General features: G+C 31.3%; 1 protein-coding gene across 2 annotated transcripts in view; it reads right to left on the bottom strand.

The window, feature by feature from the left end:
• Window positions 1–4,751: 4,751 nt before the first annotated feature.
• LOC143229485 (terpene synthase-like) overlaps window positions 4,752–15,488 on the bottom strand; it is a 34,924-nt gene continuing 24,187 nt past the window's right edge. For both annotated transcript variants that reach the window (XM_076461868.1, XM_076461867.1), the window contains exons 9-11: window positions 15,331–15,433; window positions 14,975–15,089; window positions 4,752–10,124 (exon numbers count right to left, since the gene is read on the bottom strand). In XM_076461868.1, coding sequence (XP_076317983.1) covers window positions 10,049–10,124; window positions 14,975–15,089; window positions 15,331–15,433 — 294 coding nt within the window. In that variant the 3' untranslated portion in view covers window positions 4,752–10,048. The remainder of the gene's footprint in view (window positions 10,125–14,974; window positions 15,090–15,330; window positions 15,434–15,488) is intronic.

The raw sequence follows: 15,488 nt of genomic DNA, 5'->3' as shown, positions 1-15,488 counted from the left end.
TGCAATCACCTGATACAATAAATTTAAGATTAGTCTCTAATTCTGTAGTGGCTAATGCTATATGTACAAGTAAGTGGTCTTATTGTTAAGTACAATTTACAGGTAGTTATGCAAAATGTTATGGAACTCAGCCAGTCTTGTAATCATTTTGTATTATGCAGTGTTGAAATTCTCCTTAAAAAGCTATAATTATTCATCCATACCAGGCCTCACAGTGTAGGGGATATCAGTTTTATATAAGTTAACCATACCTCTTTATGCACTATTAAAATGCTAAAAATAAAGGAACTTGGTATCAATTTCCACAAGAGGAAATGGTACCTCATTTGCAATTCCAAAACGAATGGCACTGAGTGCTCTCCTAGTATTTGAATAATTTAATTTCTGATGGTATGTTACTAAAGATATGTTTAATACTTACCAGAAGCAACTTAACATTATATATTATTATAAAACTGTTTTACCCAGTTGAAAATCTAATGTGTATTTATTAGAAGTGATTAACTAAATATTAAATATTTAGTTATAGGAATGATTATAAATGTTTTATTTACTTTGATTAATTAAACATTTAAACTTCTTTTTCTTCAGGACTGGGGTTACTTTATTGTAGTATGTTGGAGACTTATGTGATGTAGCATTTAAGACCTGTATTGGAAGAATGATCTTTTGAAAAAAATTGAAATTTACAGAGAATGTGAATGATAGTGTTCACAAGGAGATTAAAAAAACATTGTTAGCTATATTATTGGTGCAGCTGTAGAAATGTGATTCCTTTTGAATGCTTTTATTCTGATAAATTGTCTGTTGTTGGTATCTTTGTACAAACTGAATGTATAAGGAACATCAGGTTTCCACATGACTAGCTATGTCTTTGGGATGTTAATTGGTATTGAAGGTTATATAAGTTTCATGGTATATAATGCCTTAGTGAAGCATGATCTGTTAGCTGGTAGTGTTTGCAATATTATTATGTTTACTTATGTTTAAGATCTACAAAGAACCTCTTTATCTATTTGGACCACCTATTCAGTAAAGGGTGAAATGAAAGTAAAATACTCAAAACCAGAACTTATCATTCAAATATATATGAAGCCTTTCCTTAAACTCCTTTAAATCAATCACATTCAGCATATCTGAAGGCAACCCATTTCAGGCTAACCACCCTGTTAGAAAAAGAAATCTGAAGATCACTTCTACCCCACCAAAATTTATATTTGCCTCATACCATTCTCATCATACATCATTTTCATTTACAATCTTGAATACTTTTGTCAAATCCCTGCTAACTAGTCTTGCATTCAACATTTCTGTAGATACAACCTAGTCCTATTTAACCACAGTTTAAGAGGTTGTAACCTTTTCATTCAAAGTATCATTCTTGTAACTTCCCTCTGTACTCTTTTCAACAGAAGAAAAAACTTGTAGGATTTGTTTTATAGAAATGTAGTACTTGAAGTGTTAAGTAGCTTCTTTGGTGTTGGCTTTGATAACTTTGTGAAAAGCAAAATACAAGCTTAAAAGTAGGACTTCATAGCTGAATATGCAGAAACTATGCTTTATTAGAAATAACTGTGTTGATTTTTGGATTGCTGGATGACAGTGTAGAATCTATTATTTTAGATTGTAAATGTAAACACTACAGAGATTCAACCTCATTAAAACTTCTAATGAGTTAAAGTTTCTGCATAAATGTTGCCAGGTATGAACAATCAATCTTCTGAATTTCAAATTAACTTTGATTATCACAGAAAATTAAATCTAGACCTACAAAATTTTCTGAACACGGAGTTATAATTTTATATTCATAACCTCTTTCTTTTTGGCCCGTCATGGCCAGGTGGTTAGGGCACTTGGCTTTCAATGGCATGGTTGTGGGTTTGAATCCCCATTATAGTTAACATGCTTGCCCTTTTAGCTGTAGGGAATTATAAAATGTTGGTCAATTCTACTATTCATTGGTAAAAAGAGTAGCCCAAAAGTTGGTGGTGAGTGATGATGACTTCCCTCTAGTCTTTCACTGCAACATTAGGGACAGCTAGCCCTCATGTTATCTTTACATGAAATTCAAACCGATGCATAACCTCTTTTACTGACCTTATGTTTACTTCTATATATGTTATTGATTTAAAAAGTGTCCCCTAGTAAAACAGGTTTAATTAGTTATGTTAGAATTTTGCTACTTTTAGCATATTTTATATAACATTATAACCTAACTCATCCATGCATAAACTTCAAACTATAAACTAACATTGCAATGCTTTTAAGGATTTTGATTAAAATATAAACAAATATGTGAAATTGTATAAATACAACTCAAACTTAGTATGACAACTGCAGTATTTAATTTTTTTTCAGACAGCATATACTTTGTTTTATTGAAATTTTTTCATAGTTTTATTTTAAGTGTGAACCTATTTCTGAAATGTATTTATTTCTCATTTTAGAAACTGTTATTTGCTTAACCCTTAAATGACATACATGTTGTAGGTAGCATCAATTGATGATGGCTGCTTTTAAGGGTTAAAAGCATCAATTGTGATTTTTTTTTATTTTTGAAAAAAAAGAGAGGCAGACTTGTCCATACAAAGAAAAATGTTCAGATAATTGTCACCATCAGAGTGGTATTGATATTTGGTAAAATGTTCATTGCTCTTTTTTGTTCTTAAGTATTATTTTAACCATTTTTGTTGTGTTCTATTTTTATTATGCATTTTTTGAATGGAAATGTACATCTCATTTTTTTCAATATGTTAAAGAAAATTTTTATTTTATTTCAGCACTTTCACCCCATTTGGTAAACTTGAGCTTTCTATATATAGTCATGTAGTTTGTGTGATGCCATTAACTTATTGTACCTCTAGAAATGTGATTTTTTTGTTTTTTTTTTTATAAAGTATTAGTCGATGAATGAAACACTTCTCTTGATACGTTTTTTCTTTCTCTTTTATCTTCACTTGTGATCTAGTTTAGACTAACATGATTCAAAATTACTGTGTGTGAAGATAGTGCTTAACATTGGCTTACTTATTGAGCTTATCTCTTGTTGCAAATTAAAAGAAATATTTTGTTTCTGATGAGTTGCTTCAATTCAGATGAAAAGTGCGATGTTTAATAACAGGGAAGTTATAGTGTTGTATGTTTATATGCGTTTGCCACATGAATAACAGTTTGAAAAAATTACACTATTTTACAACAGCAATGTTGATGTACATTAACATGTTAATGTTAAACTAAGTTAAAAATAGACAGCTGTTGTAAATAATATTAGTTAAAAGCTTTTTTTAAAGGCTTCTTACAAAGAAGGTGAACTGCTAATCAAAAACAACTAATACATTCTAACAGAAGAGGCTATCTGAAGTTAATTTATAAAAAAAAATTAAAAATTTTACAGTATGTTAGTCTTTTTATTAAACAAGGTTGAAATATAAATTATGGGTTTTGAAAAATATTTTTGTATTTTATTTACAAATATTAACTATTTAGTAGAATGAACTGTAAGTTGTTAAACAAACAGAGCAATAATTTATAACTGCAGGAATTTTTTAGATATTTACCCTTAGAAAAGAATAAATCTGTGTAATGTGTACTTAACCTGCCAAAAAAATAGATACAAATAATGCATACTAACGGGAAGTGCCATGTCTATTTAGTTTCTTGTTTAAATATGTTGTCAATTCAGTTTGCATTTTATAGATTGAAATAGCTTTTGTAGGGTTTTATATTTTGTTCATTGTAAGTGTGAGTGACTGTATGTTGCCTAAAATTTGTTGTTACTTCTTTACACTTTACAAAGTTAGTTTGACTTTGTGAACAGTGGTCAGAGAGATAATAAAGTCAGATGCAAATGTATACTAAATGAACTTTGTTTATAATGTACAAGTAAATTTGTAAAATTTATGTCATTATGTTAACATACATAAAAATTTAGATTCAATGGTGGAAAGAACCGATATTAGCTGGTTTCTAGAGAATTCTTTCTCTAGTATCAGCATTGACTTTACGAGTCAACAAAAACAAACATCAAGGTTGTGTACTGTCATTAAATGAGTGTGTCCACAATTCTAATTCACCTTTATATAATGTAAAGAAACAAGTTCTTCAGTGTTTTTTACAATCCCAAACCAACATGGTTCATTCACAATCTAGTATTTATTTTTAATAAGAAAAAAAAAACTGATTGCTCATCTTTCTTGATCTTACTCAAAGTTTATTTTAATTATTTTTTATGGTGTTTTGACAATACAAACTTTTACATTGCTGCACACATACTCAAAATACATTAATATTAAAACTATAAACTGGAAATTAGACTTTAAAACTCCAATTTTTGGTATAATCCCATGACAAAAATTACTGACAGATAAAATAAATACAATTATTTGAAAAATAATTATACTTAATTAAAACAAATTATCAATGTCTTTTGCTAAGAAGTGTTTAATGTGAAAAACCAGTAAACATTTTCTTGCCTTGCAATAAATTGTTACTTAGTCCTTGAATTTTAATGTAACTGTTCTGTTAAATATCTTCTGATCAGAGCAAGCTGTGTACTAACAATGAAACTAAAATTCAACCTAGCTATCACAATAGTTAAATATACTTTCTTTTTACATCCCCGTTTGTAATTTAGAGAGCATGTTTCATCAGTTGTGTATTCTCACTATTAACAATATTTTTGAGTGTCACACTTAATAATGAGAGTTTTTTGTGTGAAGGTAAAAAATGTAATAACTTGCTACATAAAAACATTTATAGTTTGTGAATATTTAATGTTCAATTGCTCACAAAACTAAAAGCACCATAACTGAATAATTAAATACAGATAAAAGCCAACCTATTCAACTAAATTAATGGCACTGCATTACCATATTACATTAAATAAAACAGAAAATATCACACATCAGTTAGCTGAAATAACAAATTTGGTTAATTTCTTTGCACAAAATATTTACCTCGTGACTACAAGCAAACATTTAATAGAAATCATTGCATTTATACAACATTTATAGTAACTCATCATTTAAACAGTATATAAATATTGCAATTTACATTTGGTTAGTACATATAATACCAACACAAGTTTTGATAGGTCAATGTGACGATCTGTAGCAGCTTGCTATAATGTTACCCTCAATATATGGTATGTTAGGTGTTTGAAGCTTGTTACCAATTAAAGATATTAAGAGACCTCATTTTAATGTTTTCTAATAAAATATTAACAGCACCATGCAAACAAAAGTATTTCAATAAATTTGATAGAAAATGGCAGTGGATTAGGTAGATATGGAGTTAAGATCTTTGTCTATTATACATTTTAAGTACCTCATATAAGTATTTAAGTAATAAAAAGAAACATTAACAAATCATAAATTGCAGAAAATAGAGAATGTATGTTCCAACAAAAATTATAAATGCATTTTAGAAAAGGAATTACATCTTTTAGTAAATCTATCTTTATTTTTTTCTACTAAAGCTTATAACAAAAACTGACAATCAAACATTACTTTTAAAATATTATAAATACTAGCATTCTTGCTTTACCAAGTGTCTTTATATACATTTCAAGTTTATTCAAACCAATTAATTATCTTGCTAAATTACAAAATTCAGTGCATGCCTTTCTGTAATATGACTCCCCTAAAAAAATAATTTTTATTAAGAAATAACTTTCATGAGAGAGTCAACACCACCTCAGTTTTTTTTATAAGGTCAAATGATCCTTCCAAAATGCTCAAAGAAAGAGAGAGAGAAAAGGTCTATTTCATTTTAAATATTTTATGTACCAGCAAATAAATGATTGGATGACTAAACAAGACTAGATGCTAGACAAATGAACTCAAGTGACTGAATCTTAAAATATATTTCTGAGGTAGATCCTGACTGCTACGCTACGAAATTACAAGTTTCAGCACTTGTATTATGTCATAGAAAGTGCTAGTCACTCATAACTCTGACCCCATCTTATGCATTTATTACTGAATTAAATACTTTTCAAAAATAAAAGATAATCCTTGTGTATAGAAGCACATTATGTTATTATAGTAAATTTACAAACAACAATTTATCAGCATAATTAACTGGTTTATTTATGGAGAATGTACTATAATTTGTCTATGGCTGATGAATTAAGAGACCAATGTTTTAGTCCAAGCCAGTAGCATATTCTCCCCAAATTAATCACTTCATTTTGCTTATCAATTGTTGTTTGTAAATTTACTACTTACACTTTTTGACCTTCACATCACAAAGTGACTTTAGATGACTTTTTAAAGTTAATTAAATATACTTGTGAGTGAACGTAAATACATATCTTACTGAAAGCTGTCAAATAAATACAATTCAAAACACTTGAAATTTTATGATAATAGAAGTACAGAATGGAATCAATACCTCATGAAAAGTGACATTTTAAAATACTTTAAACATTTAGATTTAATTAATCTTTACAGCATTTTGGGAAATAGTGTACTATTACACGTGCTATAAAGGTGAAGTAAAAACTATGTACATTGCCAAACATAAATTGTACTATGGCCAAGTATACTGAAAGTATGTATTTATGAAAATGCTTTAATAAATTATTGTACAAATGCATTGGCTGTGTAAAATAGGTGCGTGTCAAAATTCTGTTATTAATTTTCTTTTATACCAAATCTTGTTCAATAAGCTTTGTAAATGCATCAGCAAATTTTGTGGTAAATTATTATTTTTGTTAAGATTTAACTGATTTCACAAACACAATTTATGACTTTAAATTATTCAATACCTATGTTACATTTCAGTTCCTAACATTTTAATGTTTTCCTCAATCCTCTTTGTGCTGTTTGATTTATTATTGTGCAAATCTGACAAGTTTTTTTTTCCGATTATTTTCTAACGTAAAATCATAATAATCTTGTTATTAATAATTATGTAGTTATGTTAGGAGCGTGCTTGGAAAAAATTTAACTTTGTACCTTTAAGTTACGACAACATTTGTTGTTTTTACTAGATTCATAAATGACTTTTACTGCAAAATATGAAATCCTTAACTTTATATACTTATAAAAATTCTCAAATATTAAATTAACGAGAAAGTATAATTGTATAAAAATCAATTATACTTAGTTTGGTAAAGCTTATTTATGCAACTTTTGTCTATTAACTTTGGGAATACAATATAAACTTTGTATGATATGATTCTCAATTTTGTTCTAAAAATTTGAAATACAGGCATGTAATATATTAGACTTACACATAACTGCATCACACAGATAATGAAAATAGGTTTTAGGAAAACATTAATAAAGGATGTGAAAATCTGCTTGCAATTTAGCTTCTGCATGCAAAGTTGCAATCTGTTTGTTTGTTGAATAAATTTTTCTTAGTTTGTTAGTGATTCACTCCACACTAGTTCCAACTTTCTGCTCTTCAACCATTCTTATTGATAATTTATAGGTCAAGCTTTTCAAGAGTTCCACTCAATGGCAACATTAATGTTCTGTATACCATGAAGCACATGGTTTGTGAAATTCCTACATATTATCACAAAATATGAAGAGCTATGGAAAACTGGAAGTATAACAAGGCTAAAGTATACATAAAATATGTTATGGACTTCTGTTTATAATTAGAACTTGGTTTAACACAAGTAAAACACTTATCTTGTACAGATTATAGCATGACATTAAAATATCATGAAGAATTCCTCATTCAATGGCATAATATTGTACACTTTAACATACATTCTTCAGTACTGAGGTTATCTTAAAGCACATCTTGTGTAGAAAACACAAATACATTATGCTGTACCCTATCACAATCTGATTACCTAGTAATGACTAGATGACAACATTGTAAAGCAGGCTCTGGATAAAAAAAAAAAAGTCTTCAAAAACAGGAACAAAAGAAAAGAGCACAAATATTTCATTTCTTACAAAACAATAATAATGTTTAAATCAGTAGTGCAGTAAACTTGTAAATATTAGAGATACACAAGCTTTATTTCACTAATCTCACACTGTAATTTAAATTATAAAAGTCCTGTGTGCTTGTCAGTAAAGTATCAATAACTTTTAACTTGGTTAATGTAGATTTAGACATGGCAGTGGAAACCAATATGTTGTTTTACTAATATACATACTAAAGTAGAACATGAATATGAGACTTATTAATTTTAAAATCAAGCTTGTTTTAAACAAATGTTTCAACTAATTAATTCAGTTAACAAGCAAACACTTCAATTCACATGGCACATAAAAACATTATCGGTATACAAGCTTTCTAATCACATACCTAATGTAACTTCAAACAATATTTGCATACCTGAACAGATGTTGGGTAATATCCATATTCAGATTATGTTTGTAATAAGAACTACAACAACACGGAAAATGATAACTAGAAGTTAAACTATAGGTTTTATAGCTGAAAAAGTTGCTTGCTATATATAAATCTCTTCAATCAATTTTATTTCATATTATACTATCAATTTCTTGATATAAAAAATATTGGCATTCATAAAAATATTGAATATTTTTTATCAGTAAAACTTGTAAGCAAATATATGCCTAGAAGACACCAAGTCTACAGGAGAAATTAATATAAAATAAATATTTGTTGTAAAGGTGACTACTGTAAAAACTCATTTCAGACTGCCTTAGTACCATAAACTAGCACATCACTCTTATTCTAACATAGGAAGTCTTTAATCAGGGAAGAAACTGTTAAGCTTAACTGTAAAATCATGTTGTACATGGTTGGACATCACAGTTCACAATATCTACACAAACATAAAATAGTGTTTGAAGTGCTGCTCACAGTTGGAAAATTTATTTTGTAAGAGAGAAAAATGCTGCTTTTTTGTTTGTTTCCTTACAATATAAAAAAAAAAATCTCCAAACATATATATAGCAAATAGAGCAATGCTTCTGATGTGAACTAATGTCTGATCCAGATTAAATCTGAGCAATCTAAATACTTCTATTTAACAAGTAGTAATCTCAATTAAATACTATAATTTATACTGCTTTTAAAATTTTCATTTAAAGCATAATTTTTCTAGAAATGTACCACTTTTTATTTAACCAACCAATACAAAAATTTACATTTATTTAAAAAATTTTCTGAATACTCCATTTCAGGTGTATTATAGATATTTTGAAGAAAGCGTGTATTTCGATGTTAATGGCCATTTAAAACTTATTCTAGATCAAACTTTATAAACAGTAAAAAACTGGTCCCTTTGACTGTACATCAAAAATAAAACTAACAATGTAGTTGATAGTAGCACACAGAGTTGTTGAATCATATACAGGTATTTTACCTCAAAAGCATAGAAAACATTTCAGTTCTATTTTGTTACTATAACAGAAAAATTGATAATGTTTTTCAATATGTGGTTTAGGTATTAACACAGATTGCCTAAGACTGTATAATTTTCTAATGGATAAATGGATTAACTGAAGAAAAAAATCTTTTGTATTTCAAAATGATAAAGGCCAAATATATACAAAAGAGAAACCATTAACCTTTCTGCACCTAGTTTTTCCTGAAGAATTAAAGAAATGGGTAGGTTTGGTTCTAGGATGCTACAGAAAATCATCATAAATATCATGTTGAGTTAAAAGGAGAGAAGAGGGAGAATTACATAACAATAATGATACTACTCAAAATTTTTGGTTTTTCAGAAGGAAACTTATATATAAAAAAAATCAAAGCAAGAAGTTCAGGCTGGATGAAAGTGTAAAAAAAAAAAATGCACAAGGTATTATACACCTATCCTTTTCTGAAAGACTGAGGTATGGAAGGATATAGCATTCTCTATCCACTGGAGAAACACTACCTGAGGATGCACATAACATACTAAATCATTCATCAAAATCACTTAAAACACTAGCCAATTCATTTTACTCCATAGACTGAGAAAACATACAATGATGTATATTATATTTATATAATTGTACAATCTATATGAAAAACATCTATCAATACAACATTGAGGCATAATTTATGATTAAATTTAATTTGAATCAAATAAATTAAACACAAGATTCCAACTTCAAAACTACCAAGTTTTCAGCTCATCCAGCACAGCTATCAAGTGGGGATTTCCTCCAAGAATCTCAACTTCTGTTCGAGCTCTGAAATTTGTGAACAGTTTATAATAATACAAAATATGTCAAATAATTAAATAATCACCTTCCTTGTACAATTTATGTTGTTGTGTAGCATTTATTGGCACAAAGCAACTAGGCTATCTGTACCAAACCACCAGTAAAAGATTAAAAATAAAAGTAAAATCATTAAAATATGTAAAAAAGAATCATGTTAAAACAAAACAAAGTCCAATTTTTGAATTAAAAACTTAAGAGTTAAAAGGGCCAAGGGTCCTTCAAATGTAAAAGCAACTGAGGTGGACAGTGTCACCATTGTCAATGACATTGTTCAATGTCAAGGGTAAACCCATGATAAAAATATATCTAAAATAATTCCATCATTCACAGCTGTAATGATGGCATGACAATAAAATGTTGGCTATTGTGACTTGAGTGTCATATAAACTACACATCAGTGCATCAGTCCCAAAGAAAAGAAAACAATGAGTTAAAAACTGAACAATGCATAGCCTAGCTAGGACAACTTCCTTCCAATTCTTACAGAAGCAAAAGGGCTAGAGAACAACAACAGGTTTGATGTGGAAAAGCTTGTTATCATGTTGATCACTCCAATTTGAATACCAATTGCTGTGGAATCGAGCCTTGAATACAGGACAGTAGTCCATGTATGGGACAGACACGACCACAATAACCACTATAGTATTAGTGAACTTGTTCCCATGAATACCAACATGGCCCAATATCCAGAAAAACTGGATAGAAATAGATGATAAAGAGAAACGGACCAGTCAGTTTTGAATATCGACAAGAACAGGGTGTGAAGCAATTCCAGGGCCAGTGAAGAGCTAAGCAAATCAGTATAAATAGCACAGTTCATGTACTACACAGATTCTATGTGATCCAGGGTAAGAGAAATGGCATACAGTTTGCAGCAAACACAAACTGCAGAGGGGATTCCGTGTGCGATCACTGAACTACAACAAACCATGGCAGAGCCCACAGCGTCATCTGATTCTGAACCATCTATGTAAATGGGAATGGAAGGATGGTTTGAAAGATATTCTGCTAAACAGAAGATGGTACTTCCAATTGGGAGTATCTGCCTTCTTCAGATGACTGAAAGAAAGGTTGCATTTGGAGATGGTAATAAGCCATGGTGGAATGGGCTGAATCAGTGGAGACAGCAACATCTGCTAAGAACAGACCTAATTTAGCCAACTGTGCCTGGATACGAAATCCAAAAGGGACAATGACAGACCATTTATTCTAAAAAAGCATAGCCCACTCAGAAAAGAAAACACAACCTCAGGTGGCATGCTGTAGTAAGGATCGAAGTTTTGCAGCATACAATTAAGACAATAGAGGTGTAGAGGTGGTTCATGAGACTCAGTGAGCAAACTGGACTGAAGAAGTGCGAAAAGTCCCTGATGGTTAACGGGGTCCAACATCTTCAATACCGAGGTTCTGGCAGAGCCATAGACCAGAGACCCGTACTCAAGTTTTGATTGAATGAGGGTATGATAGATTTTTAGTGTAGAACATTGATCCACTTCCCAATAGGTGGAGAAGAAGACACAGAGGATATTCAGTTCCTTTGCATACTTGACATGTAGCTGCTTGATGTGTGGAATAAAGGTCAACTTATGGTCAAAGACAAACCACAAGAACTCTGCCTCAGGGACTACAGGAAGCACAATTTCTCCGAGACAAACTGATTCTGAACCATCTATGTAAATGGGAATGGAAAGATGGTTTGAAAGATGTATGCCAAACAGAAGATGGTTATTCCAATCAGAAGTATCTGACTTCTTCAGATGACTCAAAAAAGGTTGCACCTTCACATGTTTTCGAATACTGCAAATCAAATAAACACAACATTACCATAGAAAATACCCAAATACTAAATAAACAAACAAACATAAATAAATGCAAAATTAAAGAAGTTGACAGTGAAAGAGCCTCGTCCAGCTTCCACTGTGGCACTTTGGTCGAGTGGCATTAACCATGGCCAGTATCCCTCAAAATGATAGGAAAATGATCTTTGCCTCGTGGGTCACTATCAACTCTCCAAGAAAGGGGAGCAAATAGAGAGATCAACAGCAGTAAAAAACTGACTAGATGCATGAAAATAGGTATATGTACCAGCATTGAAGAGAAAAAGGTTACGCTGTGAGAGAATATGCTCTACATAACAACTCCTTCCATTAATATCATTACCACCCTAAAGAGGATTATGTTCATTAAAGTCCCCCAGGATTAAAAAGGGAGATGGAACTTGTTCAATGAGAGCATAAAGGTCTGACTGATCATAAGTCTCTCAAAGATACAGGTAGAGACAACAAACCGTGGTGGTATGACCCAATGACACATGGATGGCTATGGCCTCCAAGGGTTATGAAGTGGCAAAGACAAAGCAGGCCCATACTGATAGAGAAGCAGTACCACTCCTCCATGCACTTGTCCATCATACTACCTGTCACTTCTGTACAAGGAAAAGTGCCAAAAGGTGACTGTATTGGAAGGTTTCAGAAATGTTTCCTGTAAGGAAAGATACACAGGATGGTAAGAAACAATGAGTGCTTTAATATTATCCAAATTATAATGCAAACCTCGAAAGTTCCATGGTATTAAAGTGGCCATTTTTACTTATGTGAAGGAGAATTGGGTGGAGGGCCCCTGGATTGAGTAGGCAGGTCTCTGTTGGTAGATGAAGATTCCAATGGCTGAAGGCATGAATAAATAATTGTAAGCTGAAGAAGATGGTCCCAATAAAATGTCAGAAGCTGGAGCCAAAGGAAGTGGATTCGGGAAGCCACTGGAAGAAATGGTGGATAGAAATAGGTGTTGACATTGACTCCTCAACTCTTAATCTCAGAGAGCAAAAAATTCTTCACATGGTTTGAAAATAACTCTGTTAGAGACACGTAGAGATCTTTCTGCACTCCAATTGTTGCAGTGAAATGTAGTGCAGCAGCACATGTCTGAGATTAAGCGGTAAACAGTAACTTTCGAGCCTTGAGGTAAGAAATGTTGTGAACTGTTTTTAAATGCTGTACCTCTTTTTACCCCACTCACCAAGGGTAAAAGGGGTGAAAGCCATTACAATTAACACAATAAGGGTCCATTTTGCACTCTTAGGCATCACGGTCCTTGCCACCACAATGATCACATTTCAAGGAACCACAATATGGTGTCTTTGAGTGACTGAACCACCAACAATGGAAACAGTTGAATATATGGCCATTCTTTGCAAATTGGATAACCTATCCTGATGGTGGCAGGTAGACATGGTGATGTAACCATCAAAATTAGGACACTGGTCAGCATCATAATTCCATCTTTGCGAGTGGAGATATGCTTCACTGCAGAAGTTCCTTGGGTGGAGAAACCAGCAAAGATCTACAACTCAGAAATGCTCTTCAAATCCTTCTCAACAATAACTCCTTGTGACAAATTCAAACTAGCATGAGGAGTAACCTCCATGGATATATCTCCAATGGTCTTCAAATGCAAGAGGAGTTCACTCTGTTTTGGAGTGGACATATCCACCAAGATGTCCCCAGAATGTAGATTTTTGACTGACTTAGGAGAGCCAACAAGCTCCTCTAGTTCTTTCTGAATAAAAAAGGGAGACACTTGTCCTAAAGATTTGTTTGATAAAGAATTTAACATCAGAAAATGAAATACAGGTGTTGAATAAGTTGAAGATTGTTGTTCAAAATCCCCAAGATGTGGTCATTCACCTATGGCCTGTCTTTTATTTTATTTTATTTTTATTTTTAGTTGGGGAATCCATAATAAAGAAAGAATATTTCAGTGCCCACTGACCACACCCACTATGGAGCCCTACGAGAGGATTTACTACAAGGAAAATGCAGCAATGCCAAGGTTTTGTGAGCAATATACCTGAACACCAGCATAAGACATGTCCACAACACCTGTTGAGAATGTCCAAAACCCGTAATCAGTTGACCCTAACCCAAGTGGACCAGTTGACTGACTTGGGGGTGGCACCCCAATGTTGCCTGTCTACAGGAATTCAAGGACAAAGTGGTGTGTTAGGGTTGGACCTCTCAACCACTAAGATCCTCTCCTCCCCTTCATGTGTGAACATGCACAGCAAACAAGGCGGTGCAAGTTTAAATCCCAGAGGAGGTAAACTGAAAGAACAGAACCTTCTCTGGGAGGTCCACTCACCATGTACAGGAATCTACACTGATGGGTGTACAACTGATAGAATTATGTTTTAGTAAATCTGCTTATATCACACTTGAACTATTATTAATAACTGTTGTCTGGTTAAATGTTATTTATCACAATTTACAAATGTATTGTTAGATTCTTAGTCAACTTTAGATTCTTCTTCATAATGTTACTTTCATATAGTCAGAGCTAAAGCAGATTTCTGAAAAAAAAAACACAACAAACCTTGAAGATAACCAAAAAAGTTAAAAATATAACTGAATATGTATAGTAATAACAGTTTTGATGACAAACATTTACATTTACATTTAAGAAAATAATTGTCATTTGTTAATCATCTGATAAGTTTAAATTAGTGTCATAAAAAAAAGGGAAAATTCCTAACCCATTGAATGTTTCATATTATTTCTGCTTACTACATACCTAAATACTTTAAGGTCTACAATATCAACTGGATATTCTTATTGACTATATATTACAAATAGCAGATAAGTAGAATGTTCCATGGCAAGCCAATAACTTTAAGCTCTGAAGTTACTCTGAAATATTAATTTTTGAATCTTCTTCAGATTTTTAATATTTACATGCAATCAAAAATATGGTAAAACATTATCACAGCTAAAACACAATAAATACATTACTATTTAAAACATAATTTGAAATACGCTCACTCTTGGTCAAGTTCTTTCATTGTTTTCCGTGCATACTCAAAGGAACCAAACTTCTCCATGAGATCTACAGAATACTTTTTTATCTCTACATCATGAGTTCTTTGACGTATAATATCTGATTGACATCAAAGTAAACAATCTAATTATATTTCCATGATATGAATTATTTATCTGTAAATAACAACACACTGCTAGAAATATGCCACTTTTCAGGAGTTGAGGACACTATGAAATAGAAGAAGATATATTACAATAGGATTTCAGAAATATTAACTTAGTATCAGAAAAAAATAACAAAAGTCAAAATAATTCCAGAATATTGTTATATACAGCAATAAATAACTGAGAAAGGATACTTATCATTCGAGGGTCTTCAGGATAAGAACGGATGGTATGAATTATTGGAAAGGAAAATTTCCCTTCAGTAAGATCTTCACAATAGCTCTTATTATCTGTATACTGATTAAAAAATATATATAGATATTTAATTTTCAATTAACGATTTTCAGAAGTT

This window comes from Tachypleus tridentatus, chromosome 10 (genome assembly GCF_004210375.1).
Source record: "Tachypleus tridentatus isolate NWPU-2018 chromosome 10, ASM421037v1, whole genome shotgun sequence".
Classification (NCBI taxonomy): domain Eukaryota; kingdom Metazoa; phylum Arthropoda; class Merostomata; order Xiphosura; family Limulidae; genus Tachypleus; species Tachypleus tridentatus.
Note: the sequence above shows the minus strand (reverse complement) of the source record. Positions and strands in the feature narration are given on the sequence as shown.